The sequence below is a fragment of the Prorops nasuta genome, unplaced genomic scaffold (assembly GCF_024137725.1).
Source record: "Prorops nasuta isolate Cenicafe-Biocafe unplaced genomic scaffold, Cenicafe_Pnas_1.2 PNAS00002, whole genome shotgun sequence".
Taxonomy (NCBI): Eukaryota; Metazoa; Arthropoda; class Insecta; order Hymenoptera; family Bethylidae; genus Prorops; species Prorops nasuta.
In genome coordinates, this window is record NW_027116799.1 from 5,112,902 (window position 1) to 5,134,057 (window position 21,156).

Here is a 21,156-nt window from a genome sequence, read left to right on the forward strand (position 1 = left end):
CTTCCTCCCCCCACCCGCTGCCTCGTTGCTTCCATGTAGACTTACGACTGGAGCCTCGACCCAAATAGCTTCGTCGTCAAATTGATCGTCCCTCTCCTTGTCAGGTACTCGTTATTTTCGATAGATCGTTACCCCCAACCCTTCCCTCTCCTTCCACTTTATACCAAAATCATCCTGACCCAAATAGCTCATTCATTCCATCCACTGCACGGGTATACCTACCCTGTTTTTGCCTCTTACCGCCCCCATTGTTACAGCGATCAAAGTAAGCGATGTGAATTCCAGTAAACTTACCAGAAGAAGAAATAATAAAAGTTGGACGTGCTGGCATGGGAGTTGGGTTATGGGCGAGATTTTTCGCGTTCAATCACGTTAGACCCGTGACGCTTTCGCGCACAATAAAGAGGACTCTATACGCTCTTCTTCCAAAAGAGAATGATAAAAAAGTTGATGAGACGAGGAAGCATCAGGCGTTACGTGATTTTCTCGCGATTGAAAATAAAAAAGCACGCAGGGGATTACACAAGATGTAGCATTTAATGCTCACGTTTCAAAAAACACTATACAATGGACACTCTCTAACATAGACCACCTTGACATTGTCCTTCCTTCCATCGTCGCCACGTCGTCGAGGCGTGACTCCAATGAACGGATCAATCAGTCCAGTACAGAAATGATCGAGTGATTTGTCGTGTGAGTGATGACTCGAGACGCTTGCGTTCTTATACAACTATATGTATGCGTTTATGCACGTAGTCCCATAATACTAATACTTTACATCAACAGGTATTCATTCTACCTTCGCGTACTCTCGCGCAATCGGCGATTAATTTCTCCTGCATTTATGCGACGATTTTCCATTTTCTCCTCTCTCGTGTTCGAACTTACGCGAGCTACCACGACTCTCGGGCCTCGGCTCGTCCCTCATTCGCTAGCGGTATACCACGCGGAGAAAGGCGATTCGTGTACTCGCCTTTTCTCCTTCTGCGTCTCCGTGTGTGTATATAATATATATATATTTTTTTTCTTGTATATATATATTTATTCATTTTTGTATATATACGCCTTTTATCTTTCTCAAATCTTGTTTACTATCACAATCGTAGGTTATATCGAAGAGCGGTACGATTTACAAAGCAGAACACAATTGATTTCATTCTTTTTTTTAATTTATTTTTACCGTTCTTCTTCTTACTTACGGGATTTCAGTAGGGTCATCAATTACGCTAACAGTTGAAAAAATCTGATTTCATACCGATATAATAAATTTTTAGCTTATTATACACATCATCATCATCGTTATCGTTATCGTTATCGTTTATCATTAATGATCATAATACAAATCGTCGGTGATCTTGGTCGACGGTGTTATCGTCGTTATTATGATCATCGTCGCTATCGTTGATGTCGTAGCCGTTATCATCAGCATTCGTAATTATACAGTAATTATACATTACTTCCTCTTTCGATCACCCTACCTGACGCCTTCTCTCTCACACATTCTCTCCCTCTCTTTCGCTCACCCACGCGCACTCTGGCGACGAAGGCCAAAATTCACACACGTGCACGAATGCACGAAGCATTCTCACATTTTGTCGTATACACGCATTCTTCTGTTTCTCTATGTCTCTCATTGCCGTTGTGTCGTTATCGTGTCACTGCTCATAAAATCTTTGTTTTACGTTTACCCTCTAACATGATTATTACTTAGATACCTTACTGTTACTTCGTATACATTTTTAAGGCGATGATTCAATCGAGTGAACTCATTTATAAAACGAACAGCCAATACGTCGTCGTCGGTTCGTTAGTCCTCTATCGGCGACATTCGTTCGCATCGTGCACAAATCGGCTCTCCGCGGAACGCGCTCTCTCCGGGTAATTAGAAAAATATCCCCTCCCCCCTCCCCCCCTCCTCGAAACACGCGAGAGCGAGTTTCGGCCAGCCAATGCCGAGCTGCGAGAAGAGACGCGTTCCTCGGATCGGTAGTTTTTTAAGCTCGTCGGATTCGATCGGTTCGGTTGGCAAGTCGATAAAAAATAGAAATTCGCCAAATCGCTATCAATGAGTCCATTGATACAAATTTTCGCGAGGTTCGGTCGCTAAAAAAACCATGCCGACCGACGATCGAGCGACGAACGACGTATACTTATGTGTTAGCATCCTTCGACCCTCTCTACCCGTTTGCATGCCGTTCATACCTCTATCTCGAATAATTTTCAAACTCTTGCCAAGTATCGCGATGCTTCCCTTACGAGTGCGAGTGCACCGTCGTTGATCGCCAAGAGCGAGCTTCAACAAAATTAAACAATTCATCGTTCAACAAATATAATTCGTAAAAAATTTTGCCACGCCCTTGACAAACTCCGACGACAATAGCCTGGAACTTCAACTTTATTGATTGTCTGATTCCATATATATATATGTATATGTATAGCATACTGAGACTACCGCGAAGAAGAAGCAATTTCCCACGAGCATCCATCCGTAGGTCTTTCGAGCTTAAAAAGAGAAGGGATTTAAAATAAAAGGATAAATCTCTTAATAACTTTGATGCAAACCTGCGTTAATGATAAGAAAACTCGCGTTGATTGAGAAAAATTCGTGAAAAATAGATAAAGGTGTAAAATAGTTTTTACTGGATAGATGTATCCGGGAAATTAGCTTCTTTCCTCGTAGAGATATAATTGATTTTCTCGTGGATTTGTTTTGTTTCAAAACATCGCAGCTGAGATTTGGGTAGAGAGAGATCGCGTGACCGATTAGCGCACGATTGAAGAGGTGACGTAAGCAGGTTGGCGCACGCGCGCCAACCTTCGGCACACAACAACGTTACAAGGAGTTTCTCCAATTAACCAGGACCGTATATACTGACTTTTCTCACACCTGAGTCTTTCGGTATACGTGGGTTATCTTTTTAGTATACTAGAACGCCGAGGGTCGGTGCGGTGATTCCGAAGGTCGCGAGTCTGGTCCTTCACGAATGTGAATGGTCCGATTTTACACTTTCCTCCGCGGAACCAAGTTTTTCCCTGTAACAACGATACAGGCCAGCCCAAGTGCGACCAGCGACGTTCGGAGTTTCGGACCGACCCTTTCCCGGCACGAACAGTGTGTTACATTAAAATTTACACAAGATTTGCATGTATGCGGGCGTATTGAAAATATCGATAAACTTTTCGTAAGCTTTTCCGGTATCATTCCGCTCGCTCGTCTCTCGGTTTCCCTTTGCTCGCCGCAGCTGGAGAAACGCGAGGTAGGCTCGCGATGCACGATTTGAGCGGTACGCGCGCGCTCTCACGTGACACGTGTTAATAAACGAATCGAGACGTCCATCCAATCTTATCGCTCGATATTCTCGTTGGTCGACTCGTAGAGAGACTTTCTCTATAGCTTTAAAGGTCCATCGACGGAAAATTGCTACATCTTGGCAAAAAAGAGTGGGAAGGGAAGAAAGATGCTTTTAATCTATTATATGTTTAGCGTGCAACGCGTTATCTCATACGTTTTCTGTTGATCGAGCGATAAGATTCGTAGGAAATACAAAGTTCCTTGGGTCCCATGGATAGGGAACGAGAGACAAGCGTGCCGAAGGTAAATAGATTGAAAAGTAATTGCGTATCGATTCCTCTCTCGTCCGATTAAGTCGATTATCGTCTCGCTTGAAAATAGAACAATGCGTAACAAGAAATATTCAGCTTATTATACGCAACGAAAAACAAATATTTGACCAATCGTTTGATCCCTAAGCGCTCTGCAAGCGGTTGGCTTACAACGAAGTGAACGGGCTCTGATCCAGTGCTCGGCTGGAATCGCGTTACATATGATTTTTTTTACATACAATTTAAAAAGGAACACGCGCATACGGCAACGAAACGAGAAAGAACGAATCGAGATCATCGATCTGTCCTTGTCGACGGAGAAAGGGTAAGGAAAGTGTCAAAGTCGAAGGGTTTTACTACTCTCTCTCTCTCTCTCTCTCTCTCTCTCTTTGCCGTGAATTCACTGGTAATCGCATTTGAGATGGTTTGTCCGCGAGCTCGGGATTTACATTCCAAAAGTAATACGGACCACTTTGGAACAGCCGAATAACCTTAGCTCGACAGCAGCACCACTTTTCAAATGTGCTTCGTTTATAAACCAGAGAGACTCGAGTTCTCGAAAAAGCTACACGACTAAATATACCACCCATTTTATCATATATATATAGCTCAACATATTCCCTTAAAGTTGTGTACATTATATTTTAGAATAATTTACCAAGTTAATAGAAAATTGCACTGAAAATAACATACGATCGACAGCTACTATAAAAAGAATAACGTTGAAAGCTGAGGTGGTACTGTTAGTCGATTGTAGCTTTAAAATAATTGAGCTATCCAGTGACAAGCTACCGAGGCCTTCACAGCTCTCGTACGGTATGAGGAAAATCAGGATTAAAGGGTACTTATACAGGCAACACAGAATAAGCTTGCGTTGAGATGAACGAAACGAGCAAAGTGTAAACACAGATCCTAAGCTGGTTATGTTTAAATTTTTGTATCGCTACTATTTTTATATATGTCTGCATCACATATAGATATACAATAATATATATATATAGATATAGCGTGTGCGTATGCGTTCATTTCAAATCGCAAAATAATTTCTTCGTAGGAAAGTAGGTGAAAGAATTCTGGTTAGACTCTCAGTTCCTTGTCAAGTTATACCCTTTTCGTGATTAATCGCTTCCCCTTCCTCGAACAACGAGTGACTCTGGCAAAGAAACAAATATATAAATAAGAAAATCCAAATAATCGAGGGAGAGTCTCGCTCGTGGACCACCCTTCTCAATCGAATTCCACCCATTCTCTCTGTCTCTCTTCATCTTTCACTCTGTAGCTCTTGCTCTCTGTCTCTCTCTTCGCAATTGAATTACCTATTATACACAATATATTATAATAAATCGTAATCGTGTACTTTTTTAATTATCCTTAGATGTGGTGAGATGGTAGGATGGTGAAAGGGGCTGAGGATAGAGGGATGAATGGGGTGGGATCGGTGGTTGGTTTGGGTGGTGTGAATGATTTCACTACATCATCGTGTGGACGATGAAGCGATCGTGACCTATTCTCGCAGATATTCGCATACAAATTGTCTCTCCTTCTCTCGTTACACTCGCATGTACCTCTTTCTATCTCACTCGCGGCTATCGTTCCCCTTCCTTTGTCCCATCTCACTTCTCTTCCATTTCGCCCGACACACCGATAGACCGCCGATAGTACGATCGTGTCGTCCCAGTCCGATTTCGTGCTCGCATATATATATATTACAATCGGGGCCACATGTTACTTCGTGTATGTATATATTTATATATATAATTACTTCTCCTTTAATTAGTAAATTCATTTATAATTAATAACTGTACAAATTTAATGTCTCCTATGTATATATGCAGGGCGAATGTCGTCGACGCTGGAGTCCGGCATACGTGTCGAGGTATTCCCTTCGTATCTCGCGTCCTAGCTTCCTGTCTATAGCCCCGTACAGCTACGCCTCCGTTATCCTGGGCTGATTCGTCGATCCTCTCTCGATTCATTTAACATTGCCCACCGCGCTTCTCTAAAATCTCTCTATTTATATATTTATATTTATATCTATTTATATTTATTAATATATATATGCGATTGTATACATATATATATGTATATATATAAATATATTCGAGCTTCCATTCGCGTATTTCTTCCATTCTCTCTCTTTCTCTCTCTCATCGCTCCTTCTTCCTTCTCTCCATCGTCGCATTTACCTCCTTCGACTCTCATATTTTCGCGTTCATCGTTCCTATTCACCTAGCCCTCCTTCCACGTGGACATTCTGCCGTGCGAGCACCGGGCTAATGTACATGCTCGCTAAATTGCCTATATCACTTATATATATATATATATATATATATATATATGTATATATATATCTTTATATATATCTTTATATATATATATATATATCATATATTCACATACATATATAATATATATATATATATATGTATATATATACACATATCTCATTAATATACCTCAATCGCGACCGTATTAAAATTTAACATTTAAATCTTCGATCACTACAATGTTACACCGCGATATTTGTACAAAGAACAATCACATGAATTTTCTCGCGGCCGTAGAAACACTCGTTGGCCAAACGCTGACCGCGCGTTGCTGCCTCCGCTCTATACGATCTCCTCTCTCGCTCGCAGTAGTCCTCGAGGATTCCGACTCGCTGGCCGTTCTCCAATGGCAGCACTTCTGCCAGCACACATCGGTCCTCTCAGTAGCTCCCTTGACGGACGATTCTCCAAGCACGAACGTTAAAAGTCCGCCGAGATAAGGTTGTCCTTGAGCCGCGAGACTCCCAGAGGTCAGGCGCGTCCTCGTCCCAGCAGCTATGTTCCTCGGCAAGATACACCGATCACGGACACATCAGATGCTTCGTCTACTGCCTACATCCGTGCAACAACCGCCGAGCCATTGTTCGTCCGAGCATTCGGGTACCGCTGGAACAATACAAATCACATTTTTTACGTGTAGAACTCCACTATAATGTCAAACTCACTCTTACGCCGTTGAACTTCTTCAGGGTTGCTACTTTTTTATCGCTCTGCAGAAATGAAGAGAGATCTAGTACAACGTACCTTTATAAGGGATGTCCGTAGTACTCCGGGTAATGGTGGTACTGGTTATGGAAGGTTGGATCTCCTGGTGGCCGATGCATCATGCTTGCCGCTTGTCCGTCCATCATGTATCCCATCGTCGCATCCGGACTGTAAGCCCCACTCGGACCTGCGGACAATGGTGGAAACACTACACGTTACTACGGTTAGATCTCTGTTCCGTAATTGGCAGGCGGCCATTGGACAAGCTCGTCGAGACCAAATCGTTCTCCTTGGATATACTCGAGAGAAACTTGCGGGACTATATCTCTCGCACGATTCTCCTCCGGAGCAATCCAGCAGGCACTTTCCAACCACTTGGCTCGACCAGCTGTGTTCATTTATCCGTCGATCTCGCATACCAATTAAATCGATTCACCGCAAAATCATCAATTTCTCATTTCACTATATATATTGTTTATATATCTATTATATTATATATAATGCGAGATGAACGAATTTAGTCGTGTTCGCAATGAGTGTTACTGTGTGAGTTTATATGGTTTGGGAGTATTCTAAATTGATCCAGGAGTGAAGGAATGCGGATAAGGATGAGTATTGCACGGGAGGTAATCCAGATGCTATTACAGAAGCTATTACACGGGTAATGTAATTTGAGAAAAAATCAAATACGTCAATGGCAGAAGGAATTCAATCTTCGTCGGATTTGAACGGTTTAGCAGAATGTGACGACAGGTCCTTTCTCTCTCTCTCTCTCTCTCTCTTACTAAGCGGTAATGGAGCCCCGGAATCCGCGGGAGGCTCCCCTAGTTTTAATGTCGGTATCTTAATGTATATTGCCACGATAAATCAAGGGCACTGATTGCGTCCTACCCTCCAGACAGATGCGGATACGCTTACGCTAGAAATGAGAAAGAGAGAGAGAGAGAGAGGAGACCAGAGGGTGTCTCAGGATTGGATCGAACTTTGTCGAATCCACTTTGAATCCTAGTCATTTTTATCGAGTCTTCCGACATCTTCTAGGATTTTCTCTCGACTCGAAGAATCCCACAAAATCCTTCAGCCAGGATTCATACAAATTTTTACAGCGCGAGATTAACCGATAAATTTAATTGTTTTTACATCGAAGCTTTTTTAGCTCGGTATGGTTTGGCAAAGTTTTAATGTTCGGTTCAGTAATCAGGGGGTTGTCGGGAAACTTTTCATCAGCGATTTGTCAAAAAGCAGGAAGTCCTAGATTTTCTTGGCCATCGTCCTCTTTCTTTTTCCCCGATTCCTCCCGACTGGCGACTTGGTTCTTCTATCCCGCGGAGACCGCGCCGTTTCAAACAAACTCGCCGCGCACGGTTTACTTTGCCCGCGACCAAACCGTAAATCACAATTATTGCTAACGCTATATATACCAGGCTACTCCGTTTCCCTACACAACTTTGTTCCAAGAGCTAGTGTTTTTCCATCGCGATCTCTCAGCAGCCCTGTAACTATACCAGCGGCACAACAACAACTTCAGAGATCATTATAGATCCTACTTTCCTCTTCTCCTATCGGACACTACAACGGCCACTCAGTGTGTTCTTCCCGAAGAAAACTTACCATGGCTTTTAAACGCACTTTCCACAGCCTCGCCATAAAAGTCTCGGCGAGTTGCAAACGTTCGTCGTCTCTTTGGTTACGGTCGAGAGTCGATAGAGCGTTAACGATTATTATCGCATCATCTCCTATTACCTTATTAAGCTTAATTAACGGAACTAGAAATGCAGCAAGAATGAATATTGGTGGAAGGAAGGGAGCTCCGGTGAATTTTATTGGAATGGCCGAGGCGTAGAAGCGAAGAGAGATGTCTCGATAGCTAATGGTCGGGTTTCCTATAATTGTCCGCATCCACACGGGGGAACCCGCGAGAGGTTCCTGTCAGGCCTTGCAGCCGCTTTCTTTCGGTCTCCTCCTGGAATCGGACAATTACGAATCGCGACTGGAGTGTTCGGTGCACGCAGGAATGTAGTCTCGTATTAAAGCCAGTCGAGCGATATCCACTAACGAGGGAAGCGCGCTTGTAGTGTGATTATATCGAGCTATAACGCAGCAGGGAAGCCAACCAACGCTCCCTACCACAATATTGGAAATTAAGAAACGGCTATCCATTTTCTCTCGAGTTAGCGGCACTTTCAAAGCGCGAATAGAACATTTTTCCCTACAACCATTCTACGTGCAAATAGCATCGTTAAGTTTTCCCATTATATTTCCTATATATATATATATATATATATATTTCTCTGCTCGATCAGTTTCAATTTAATCCGCGCGAATTCCTTCGTTAAAATATATAGGTGTCGTTGGAATACCGTAACGTGCGCGACATTCCAAGAGGCAATATAGCGACTGTAATTGGACAAACGTGAAATTGCTTATTATTGCTTAGTTAGCCAAGTGTCTAAGAAAATGTGGGTAGTTATTATTGGTACGTTAATGGCGATTCGCACGATACCCGCGAGTCTCGTGCACGGGCTCTTCACAGTCATCCGGGGAATTTGCGAGGTCGACTAACCAGAAGGGCCAAAGTAGGGTCAATCCTATAACGAGACCGCCGCGATATAGGAAAAACACCACAGCGCCTAATGCAATAAACGCTCCACGATTTAACTTGTCGTTTCTGTTTCGGCGTAAATTCAGCACCCCCGCATCACGTGGGACCCTTTGGTCTGTACGATGCAGCTTGTTATCCCGTAGGTGGTAATTTATTTAGAGGGAGGTAGGAGGGGAGGGGAGGATCGGGAAAATGAGGTAGTCGTTAATTGCCTTGGCGCTAAGCTGCGAGAAAGTATTCCAGGACGCGAGAGGGTGCTTTTCATGGCTGTTACATCCCCAACGACGTCTTCAATGGTCTTCGAGGAAAAGCACGCCTGGATCTACGGGATAATGGTTCTGGTGAGGTAGCGTTGTTCGAGATGTGTGTGGTTTTCCACTTTGTTTGAAAATATCTCCCTTGACTCGTCCTACCCCTCCCCCTCCCCACATTAATCATCATGTAAACACTTATACCTTTATAAGAATATTATAACTATATCGAAGAGAAATCGTAGAAATCTGAAAACTCGACGAGGAAAGCAATTAACTAGCATATAAGGGGCGTAAAAAGGAGTCAAAGTTAAACATATATCGATCAGTCTTATGGTTAAGTTTTCCAAAGTGCAGGAGAGGTACACACGGGGGAGAGGATAAAGGCGAGAAATATGCGAGCTGTTTTCGCAAGAAAAACTTGGATCTCGGGCGGAGGAAAAGAAGTACGGGCGCCATTATCGGTGAGCGCAGTTTGCATAGCGCTATTCTTTTAAGAAGAGCTAATTAGATTTTTGCGAAGGCTCGGGGAAGCAGATCGAAATCCCTGGTAGACTCGGGGTTCGTGGAACACGAGAACAACATTAGTAGTAACTTATGGTTGTGGCCTGGCTGGATGCCTGGCCGTGTTGCCGGCTGTGTGGGTGGGTTGAGAGGAGGGGGAGGAAGGAGAGAAGGAGAAAGAACCTTTGGTGGTAGAGGTGGGGAAAAGGGTGAGGTCTGTTGCTACCGGAGCCAAGGAATCCTTGCCGTAGGAGAGAACTCTCGAACTTAGTTAGCGACGACACAGCGAGTGTTCTCGTGCGGAGTTTCCAAGGGAGTTTCTCCGAAGCCCAGCCACGCCGGTATAACCTAACGCGTCCCGGTCCAACCCAGCCTTACGCGATGCTACGGAGTTTCCAGGCTCCGGCGTTGAAACCGCGAACGGAGACGGAACCCGGCTTCGGTTGCAAGGGGTGAGCCCAGGCCACCCAGAGACCAAGACCGTGATAGATATGAGCAGTCCAAGTAACAACCATCAGTTTCCGGAGTTCACCGCGGCCGAGCTCAGTAACGAACTTCCAACAAGATTTAAAGGAAGCGCAGCAACTTCCCCTTTTCCACCCTGCCAAGCCCCAAACCCTCTTCCTACTCCCACTCCCGCTCGAATTGACGGCTTAATTAAAGGCTGGCTGGGTTTTAAGCGGCCGGAGAAAGCTTTCTCGAAGAAGAACGGCGATCGCGGCCAACTTTACGGCAAAGTCTGCTCTCGGTTCTCGGCTCGCTCTCTCTCTCTCTCTCTCTCTCTCTCCACTTTCCCCCGGCTGAACAGGCAGCTCCTTCTTGTTTTTCTTCGATAAAATTAATGCTTCGATCTTTCGCTAGAATGCTCATAAACACTCGCGTCTACCCGTTATACTTTTGCGTCCGCTGTTATAAAAAAGAAAGTGAAAAAAAATAGCATGGGGATTAATCGCAGAGTATAAGCCTCGCAGGTTTTCGTATTACGACGAGGTTTACGGTTATTCGGTGTAGGTCCATTGTAATGTTACGAGTCGAACGAGTGTTGGTGGTGGGGTGGCACATATAGCCCGTATAGCTCGCCGGAAAAGGAGCGAGTCTCCTTGAGGAGCGGAACGAGGACGTACGGTGGTTGGTATCTCAAGGAGGAGTTACCAGCACGAGGGCTAGTAATATCCTACGAGAGCCAAACTACCCTCGCAACGGACGATGCAGAGCGTAGAAGCGAGGCACAGTGGCGTTGAGAGGATGGGGCCAGCCAGAAATTTCGGCCTTCCTTGTCCCTCCCTTGCTTTCTCGCCAAACCATCATCCGTCCTTCTCTCGCAACCAAAGAGAATCTCCCCGGCACATATCTGAGAACAGCCGAGGATCCCGTGAGTTTGCTCAACTTCCCAACTATAGCTGGGAACGAGCGAGAGACGATTCTCTCTGCGGAAACCGGAAATGTGCTCCGGAACCTTCAACAATCCCTCGATGAAACTATTGGTCATCCGCGACGCAATAGCGGAAACTCCGGATCTAATAACTCATCCGCCCGGCTGTTGCCATAGTTGTACACTGCTATATATATATACACACACATACATCTTCCCTCTTTCTCTCCTATACGTCTCGCAGCATCCGCGCACCGTTTTTGCTCCCCTCTCCTAATTTTTCTCCCGCACGTTACCTCGTTACGTTTCGTTCCTCTATCCGATCTGAGATAACGTCGTCGAGAATAGCATCGATGTATCGCTGCGCGGAGCAACGATAAATCGTCCCTGATTTCACGAGGCTCCTGTCATATTTTCCCATTAGCCTCTTCGTACCTCGAGTAATTATGCTCTTTGTGCCTAGGCATAATGGTGTAATGGTTGCCTGGCAGCGCGCTCGCGCGCCAGCGCCAACTCGAATACCGAGATTTATAGGGCGCTCGTCCAATCCGATTGTGTGACGCGAATTAAAGTATAGACGAGCAGAGCGCTGCATACCGCGCACCGAAAAACACTCATAAATTTCACGCTAGGCTCGCGCTGAATCAGGACGAGTTGAAAGTTATCGTGTGGTGGCCCGGTCGAAGGACTGCGACAGGAAGTCGTTGCGAAACAAGTCATTTCGGTTAGGAGGTGACCTCCCGGGGGAGCCGCTGGCGTGATATACGGCGCGATGTAATTGCAGGAATTTAATCAATCAGAGATATATCCCCACGCGAGGAGAAGGTTTCAGGCCAGCCTTGCCAAGCCGAGTTAAGCCCTCGGGGAGTCTCATTTAAGATAAACCCAGCTTTGGTCTGCGAGAGTAGAAAACCGCAATAGTACTGCTCCTGTCTACTCAATGATGAAACTGTAAATATCCTGGATTCACCTTTGCTTACCTCTGCTAGAACCACTCTGAAAATCTTCTTCCTCTTCTTCTTATATATTAAATATTACAGTGGAGATGATATCGTTTCTTATAATAGGCGTGTAAGAAGATTTCGAGTGTTTGAATGAAAACTCGTATTGCGAAATGGATACTCGTACACAATCTCGGACGTGAGTGGGTGAGGTACACGAACAGGCTTTTGAGTTTCTCACACAAACACAGCGATCCCGTCCCTTCTGGTTCGCTGATATATAGCCCCTTGGAGGTCGATGACTTCCGCTATTTTTCTTCCGCTGTCTCCACCAAGCAACTTCCCTTCCTAACGTCCACCAAGCCGGCGTTTCAGTTCTTTCCAACGTTCTCTCGGATATATCCAGGAGCCTTGTGGACATCGATCGGCCGCTGGGATATCGCTGAAACGTCGTGTTGCTAACACAGTAGCGTCGTGAAAAAGCACCTGCCTTTTTCTCACTTCCGGTAGCTTCCCATCCTGCAATATCACGATTCCCCACGACCCTTATTACCCATCGCCGATCCTTTCTTCTGCCAGAAACCAATCATTGAAACATGCATGCGCGTATGAAAAAATCAATCGACTTTCGCGCCTTCGCTTTTATAATAACGATAAAAGACGATCGGAGCCGAATCACCCTCGCCAGATCTGCAGCTAGTCAAATCGGAAGAGTTTTTTCAACGTCGAATAAATAATTGGCTGGCTTATATAGGAAGAGACGATATCCAGTTTAATGGTACGCAAACATTTCCATCCAGTGCTCCAGCACCGAAGCTATATATGCAGTTCTACTGGTGGATGCAAGGAGGAAGGGAGCAGGGGGAAGAGGGAATAACTGCGAGCTCGGGGCAAAGAAGCTACTGCATTTATGTATGTCGTCCTAGTGACAAGCCGAAATTAATTTGCCCCCACCCCCCTCCCCACTCCCCATCTACCTAGTCGATCCGGAGAGCCACGGCGTTGGCATATTTTAACCCAGTTCTTCATCCTTCGATTTTTTCCCCAATCACATAAATTTCTGCAGCGTGACAGTCAGATAGGAGGAGGGACAATCAGGATTCGCTAGTTCCGTCCGGCTGAATTCGATAAAACCCGACGAGAGTCCACGATTAACTGGCTCGGTTGACGCGATAAATAATTAATGATTGCGGGAGAGCACGTGGAAGTGGAGGGAGGATGGGGGGTGAGGTAGAACGCGTGGAGTTCATAAACCACTTAATATTTATAAGGCACGATACGAAAGGAGAGTAAAAGTCCGCAGCATTTGTATATCGCGTCTTATAAGGCGTATAGAATTTAGATATTTTAATTAATCGATTGGCCATAAATTATGATAATTAAGGACGAAGCGTCTCGCGCGAGAGCTCATCTACCTGCTAGCCGATATCTTGTCATGACGATTAAAGCTTGACACACGACCCCTTTTTCCGTCCTCCAATAATAAGGTTTCCTCGTCAAATTATTACTAAAACCTTTGTCGATCGATTTCCGTTTATCGACGCGATTAAGCATTGTGAGAATCGCCGATTAATCGCATAACGCTGTAATTTTCTCCGATCGCCGACGCAGATACTTGCTGAATGTAGTCATTAAGATAGAAAGTTGCATCCGCGTCGATACCGCGCGAGAAGATTAATGCTTCATTAAGCTACACTCCGTGACCTTTCACTGACGATTGCTGCTTTGATGTCTTGAGTTATGGCACTTTTATAAATTAAGACCCCCAGTCTGACCCATGATTTATACGCGTTTATCGAACTAGAAAGTTTCATTCGTACGAGATGAAATTCGAAAGAGCTCTCAGTTGTTACATTTTTTCTTCCATCTCAAATAATAATAAGGTAAATAAGGAAAATGCAGAATAAGAAAAGATTGGGGAATAAAAACAATCCAGCCATGACGCGTATATACAGTATGAGTCTTTCGAGTCTTTCCAGCTAAATTCTGTGACAGAGTCGACGTCGAGCGATAGTATTGAAGAAGTTGGAAAGATATTTCTTGGCAGAATGTGAGAGGCCAAAGAATGTTTACTCTCCTGTATACATATATATATATATATAGACAGAGAGAGAGAGAGAGAGAGTTGCCGAAGGTTCAGATAGACATAGCGAGAGTTAAGAACCGTCTCCTGGTTGATGCGTTTGCAGTATGGCTGGCAGATAGCGATCTCCTTGATGTTCCGTGTGGCATCAGTGCTCTTCCTGGTCGCCATTAAGGGTGGGGAGAGGCTGATGGCGAAAGTGGTCTAGGGGCCAGCGGTCAACGAGACTGGGAGATGAGATAGAACAGGCTATTATGGCTGGCCGATAAGATAGGTCCACCCTTCCCTCGGCTGGGAGCTTCGCCTCCGATACACCGGACGCGATTCGCGGCATGAAAAATCTACCCGCTACTGGCCAACCGAGAGGGAGACTGACCAAACCCTCCAGAACTCCACTCTCTTATCTTTTCATACCGATCGCTACCATCCAAGACTTCATTTCCGTGTTCGAAGAACCCTATCCACCAATTTATACATATTACACTTTGTTTCGATCCTATATACTACAGCTTACGTCAAAGCCTCAATAACAACCCAGTTTTACACACAGATACGCGAGATATACAAAATCTTTAAAACTAATTTATTTTGCAGAATATTCTAGAGAATTTTTAGTTGGCGCTTATGGTGGAAGTGTCGAAAAGTTTTGTCTTATATTAGGTGTGGCATTCATCGCACAGCGTGGATACACGTCTGGATGCAATTTCCTCCGGTAAGCCGGGCGTGTCAGGATAGTTACTCTCCCCAGGGCCTCGCGGCAAATAATAACATTTCTATAAGTTGGTCGTTTGTATTCGACTACCGGCGCACATGCACCCCATTTCAATTAACGTATGATCTATGTCGTATAAGGACCGAGCTACGGCACCTTTCAAACGTTGGGGCCATAATGTGCGGGGGATCGGCTCTCTAAGTAACTCTATATCACGGCTACGTGACGCGAAACGGAGAGAAAAAAACGTTATAGACGCCACCGGAGGAGGAAAAGAACCGGCGACGTCGTCTATACTCTCTCGGAGACTTCTCGATCAAACTCGTCCACCCTGCTGAATTCCCCTAAATCTTTTCCCTACCAGAACCAAGCATTTCGCTCTCAGATGACTTCTAGTAGTAGAAAGTATAATGGCCACGACCCGATGTGCCGTTATATATGCTATACAGAGAGAGAGAGAGAGAGAGAGAGAGCCACCATACATCAAATGATTCTCCAATAATTCTACCAAGCTTTCAAAGGATGGAAAATCTTTGGTTACGGTCCAATTCTAAATTACCAAACGCGTGGCCGGGTCTAGAGTTTTCCTCGAGGACTTGTAAATTCGGCACTTCCACAACTGTGGCAATCGTGGAAAACTAATTATTTGGGAAGGTGGTGTGAAATTTAGGGGATTTTTCTGGTATAAAAGTAAATCAGGTATATACAGGGTTGAAACGATGGGTCAGAGTGTCGAAGAGCGGACGTTGGCGCCTCTAGTGATGTCTGGGTATCCTCGGCGCAATTTCTCCCGATTTCCGACCCCAGGACATCCATTTTATTTAGCGCGCTACCACGGGGGGACGCTAAACTCGGAGCTTTCTCTCGATCTCTGCCGGCCTCCTCTTTGTCCCTGATATCCTCGGTCCTCCGATATCCCATCAGAGCCAACAGAAGCGTTTATACCGACCCGCTGTCCGGTCTCCGAGAATCTCGTTGCTCGGAGGGGCGAGGAAAGAGTAAAGAGGAAAGAGAGGGGGAGAGAGAGAGAGAAGATATGAGAGTTAGCAGAGATAGGATACGAAAAGGGGGAGGTCACCGAACGAACTGAGAAGTGGAGGGAGAAGACGGGATTCTGGAGGAGGGTGGAGTGTCTGGACCCAGCCGAGATGGACACAGAGAATCGCCATTACAAATTGACAACCTTGATTGATGGCCCTCGCGGAAGGGTCTACGCTGGGGAGGGTGAGACAACACACACACGCACACATATATACACGCACATGGAAGGCAAGGAGAGAGGAGCGTGTCTGTGTGCTCGCTTGTGCCGAGGAGAAAGAGAAGGAGCGATAGAGATTGTGTGTGGAGGAGGGTGCGGGCGGGGGTGGTGCGGTCAGCGTAAGGGAGAGAGGCCAAGTGAGATGGAGTGGATGTGCTATATGTTGCTTGGCCGAGCTGGCTATAGGGGTTTCGAGGGACCTTCCACTAGCCAGATAGCACTCCGCGCTCTCCTACATCTCCGTGGCGCGCGCGCGCGCGCGCGCGAGAGAGAGAGAGAGAGAGAGAGAGAAATCCGAAGGGAGCCGCGTTATCGAGGCGAGAGCCTCTCAGCGAGTGCGTGACGAATGGTTCGCGACTGGAGTCCCAAGAAGGGTCTTCTCCGAAGGTCGCGCGCGACGCACCAGTTAGAATATTCGATAGCCTGACCCCAGGAGTAGTATAGGCACGCAGTCTCATCTAACGTTTCCCTTCTTGTCCAAAAAGCAGTAGAACACACTGTGGTTGAAGCGAGTAAGTAAACTCCGGCATTTCAACTGTAAATTCCTGGCATATGTAATCCCCCCACCACCGCGAGTATACAAGCGCAACTTTCCCGAATGCGATTGGTCCATGGTCGAAAGGAACTAAGGAAGAATTTGGTGGATTTAACGAGACGACGACGACGACGCTTTTCTCGATTAAAGCGAAGCAAACTGTTTTCGGAGTTTGCGAAGAAAGTCGGTTGTAGCGTTGGTGGTAGGTGATGCCTTTTATCGCGAGGTCGTTACGAAATGCACCGTACGGTGGTAGCTTTACGGTACTTCGGGGCCGCTGTTACGTTTTTACTGCGTCGTTCTGGATATACGCGGAAGGACACGGCGATTCCAGAGAGCGGCATTACCAAGGCGGCAGTTACCGGGCTACCGCACGCGTCTAGAAAGTCAGAGAGCCTCGAACGGGGTGTAAAACGAGAATAATCCGACAAGACTGCAATAAATGCCCTCGCTACGATTTAATTAATATCCAGCCACGCGAGGTACAATGGCCGATCGATTCTCGAGCACTTCGTGTCCTACAATAAGACGAGAAAGTTAATGGGCAGAGCCGCAATTAAATTTAACCTATGGCGAGTAACAGCAGCTGCCTCTGCGAGATTCGGGAGGATAACTAAAAAATTGATGGGATAGGAACGTGCGCGATGGGTCAAGTTGGGAGCAGCTATAGGCGTCGTCCAATCTCGCGATGGGAGAGTCTTCGCGACGTGCGTTATATAAACCTAATAGAATCTCGGGAGTGGCAGGGAGGGAGGTTGGTGCTGCTGAGGATCGAAGGGTGGAAGGTGAAGAGGAGGAGGAGGGGGAGGGGTGCCGGCAGCTTGTACCTCGTAAAACGATGCGTCGCGGCTTTATAGTTTATAGTTCGAGTGGCTGGGAACGCGTGTATATGCGATTGGAGGGGATTTAAAAGGGATCGAGCGCGTTTTACGAGTGGTATTAGGAAAACGAGCGATGTGCTTTATTGCGTGCACGGTATCGGATAATTTTACGCTAATTTCCAGCAACTTTGACGGGACGCGCGAATGATCCTTCTTTCCTGAATAGCGAGGCGAGCCAATGATCAATATGATATCCATGCGTGATTATGCAGTGTGTGTTGCATTATATGCGTATCGATTGCGGACGATCGACGAATCTCCGATGCGGCTCGGGATGAAAAGATGAGAGCCGAGTTTGCATGGCTGTATACTCCGAGTGTTATTGTAAGAATGGATGAGGATGATAATAACAATAGCTGTGCATGGCGGCCGCGAAACCGATGCGGAGTACACACGAGGAATTCTCGTAATGAAAGTATGATTGATGATACGATAGACGCGCCGTTATTAGTCGGATACGAAAGAGTGCACGGTGAAGGACTCGATAGTTGTTTATCGCTCAGCGTCATGTTCTATCATCGTCCCACAGCACCATCCGGAATCAACTTTGCTCCGTGACGAGAAGCCATACGCGACTGCAAAACACCTTCGAATTTCCTCTCCAACTCTGGCTATCATCTTTTTCCTCTATCTCTAATTTTTTCTCTTTTTCCAGTCCCCAACCAGAATTCCTCCTTGCAATTAAATTTTAATCAAGCTCCTCCAGATCAAATCGATCAATCTTTCCAAGTGGATTAACGTTATTGAAAAGTTTTTTAGCTTCTGTTTGTCTTTAAATATATATCAAGAGACACGGTAGTGTCTCGACGGCAAGTACATAAAAGTAGGTATAGACATGTCTATACCGCCGTCGAGGCACTACTGTATCTTATACAGCAAGTTTGGCTGTCTCAATTTTTAAATAGATTTTTCTCCGTAAATGAAACACTCTCATGATTTCAGTAAAGCTTTTCTTGAAATGGTTTGGAACAAGCTTTTATTTGAGCCCATAAACATCAAAATTGGTTCACGCAATCCAGAGATCTCATAATCTGTTAGCTATATATATAACGAATTTAATTTCTTTCCGTCATCTTCTTCTTCTCCAGCCAGAATGTATGTCTCGGGCTGAAGTTAATCGCTAAAGAAAATGACGTAATTTTTACAAACGCGACGTTTAAATAATCGATATAATCGATAACTAATATGGCGACTACTGTTAGCTGTCAATTGAATGTCAATTGAATTGTAAGGTTTACCGGTATAACCTTAATATTTTTATAAAAATGAATTGGCTGTAATGATAGTGTAATAGTGTAATATAATCAAAACTACGGATAATTTAAGGGAGAAACATGAAGGAGCCAGCAAGATTATCAGATAAGTCACATTGTATTGAAAAATATGTATAAAATTTAATGTTTGGTGGTACTTTGTGGGATTTTTTTTATTGCAGGTTATATAATATTCCTTATATGCATATTCCTTGTATGCAGCTCTGATTTGAAGTCCTACCAATGCCAAATGCTCTAACAATTCTTGGAAATATCCTGTTATTGAAGAATGTAGATTGAGGAAGATTGTAAATGAAACAGAGAAGGATGAGGTTGTTACGTTAACTCATAATCAAGACATATAGTAGTGTCTCAACAGCAATTAACATAAACGTTTTTCAGTAAAGTAAGTGCATTGTAAAAAAAATTTGTTTTATTAAAACAAAGTTATATATAAGGCACCATTTCATAGTTTGCAGTTTGATGCCAAATCAGTGCCAAATAATGTAACAATTCTTGGAAATACCCTGATATTGGAAAATGCAGGTTAACGAAGATTGTAAATGAAACAAATAACGTAACAATTCTTGGAAATACCCTGTTATTGGAGAATGGAGATTAAGGAAGTTTGTAAATGAAACAGAGAAGGATGAGGTTGTTACGTTCACTCATAATCAAGACACATGGTATTGTCTCAACAGCAATTGACATAAAGGTTTTTAAGTAAAGTAAGTGCATTGTAAAAAAAGTTTGTTTTATTAAAATAAAGTTATATATAAGGCACCATTTCATAGTTTGCAGTATGATGCCAAACCAGTGCCAAATAATGTATCAAATCTTGGAAATACCCTGTTATTGGAGGATGCAGATTAAGGAAGATTTTAAATAAAACAAATATCATATATGCGTACAAATATTTCAGACTAAATTATAGTAATGCTTGTTTGGAAAATATGAAGCATTCCGATGAACCTTCATTTACGTAGAGTACCAGTTGACTAGTGTTTGAATTTAAGCTAATTATACAATAATAGATGTTTACAAAAGACGCAAAGACACCCAAATATTACAGATCTTTAGTCTCAAGGAAGTTAAGTCACCAAGCACTAAAGAAAATAGAGATGGAGCAACATCAAATACTGGTAAGTAACTGAGATGCTTCATGTTTCTTCAAAAATTTATTTTCTTTGAAGATTGAGATTGTTAAATGATGAATTTGATTTTAGGTTTACCCGTAGTGTCAACATTTATTATTTTACAGTCACTGTGCAAGTGTATTATAGCAAATAGTAATACTTGTGCTTTGACTTAAATACATTTGGTACAATTGAATTAAATATCCAAGGAGGAAGGTTCGCATACATACTGGCTATTGGAGTTGAATCAACAATTGTGCTTTTCACTCCTGCATTCTGGTACTTGAAACAGGCAAAGATGAAAGCATTGAAAGATTGGCAAAGTAAGAATAAGCCAATACTCAGAAAAACGTCATTCATTGCACAGCCATAATTTAAGGATGAGACTCATTGGATGAAATTCTGTAAAATTGAGTTAATAACTGTTGATTGTTTTCCTCTGTTACCTATACTAGTATTCTGCGCCAAAGGTAGTATACTGGTCATTGGTATGGATGAAAAAATGAACGTTTATTCTCAATTGAAGCAAAGTCTAAAAATTAATGGTTTCCACTCCATTTTGTAGCACCAGAAATCCGACCAGTTTCAAAAGTGCGTAGAAATTTGCGAAATGAACATCTGAGGACTCTGGCACAGGAAATGTTATAAGGACGACTCGCCAATGTATCTCCCATGCCACCTTTGTCAAGAGTTAGCAGCATAAATCTAACAATGATTGGTGTTAAAAAGAAACGTGGTATACAAAACGACAATGTCTGCTTTGATTATATGCTTAATTGTAGCTTATTCAAAGCTTTGCGAATTGCTTGTCCAGCCTTGCCCCAGTATCATCTCAAGCAGTTGATGAAACCAGTGAAGTCTGGCAAGGTCAGATGGTGATAGAAAGTCAAATGTCGGTAAGCAAATAAGATGCTTCATGTACCTTCAAATATTTATTTTCTTTGAGGAATTATAATTCTTAAATGATGAATTTGATTTCAGGCTTACTCATAG

The 21,156-nt window shown here is 44.1% G+C and overlaps 1 protein-coding gene across 1 annotated transcript in view; it reads right to left on the reverse strand.

Moving 5' to 3' along the window:
* Nucleotides 1-518: 518 nt before the first annotated feature.
* hth (homothorax) overlaps nt 519-21,156 on the reverse strand; it is a 330,111-nt gene continuing 309,473 nt past the window's right edge. Inside the window, exons 14-15 of the mRNA XM_066743762.1 lie at nt 6,675-6,843; nt 519-6,536 (exon numbers count right to left, since the gene is read on the reverse strand). Of these exons, the coding sequence (XP_066599859.1) occupies nt 6,677-6,843 (167 nt within the window). The 3' untranslated portion in view covers nt 519-6,536; nt 6,675-6,676. The remainder of the gene's footprint in view (nt 6,537-6,674; nt 6,844-21,156) is intronic.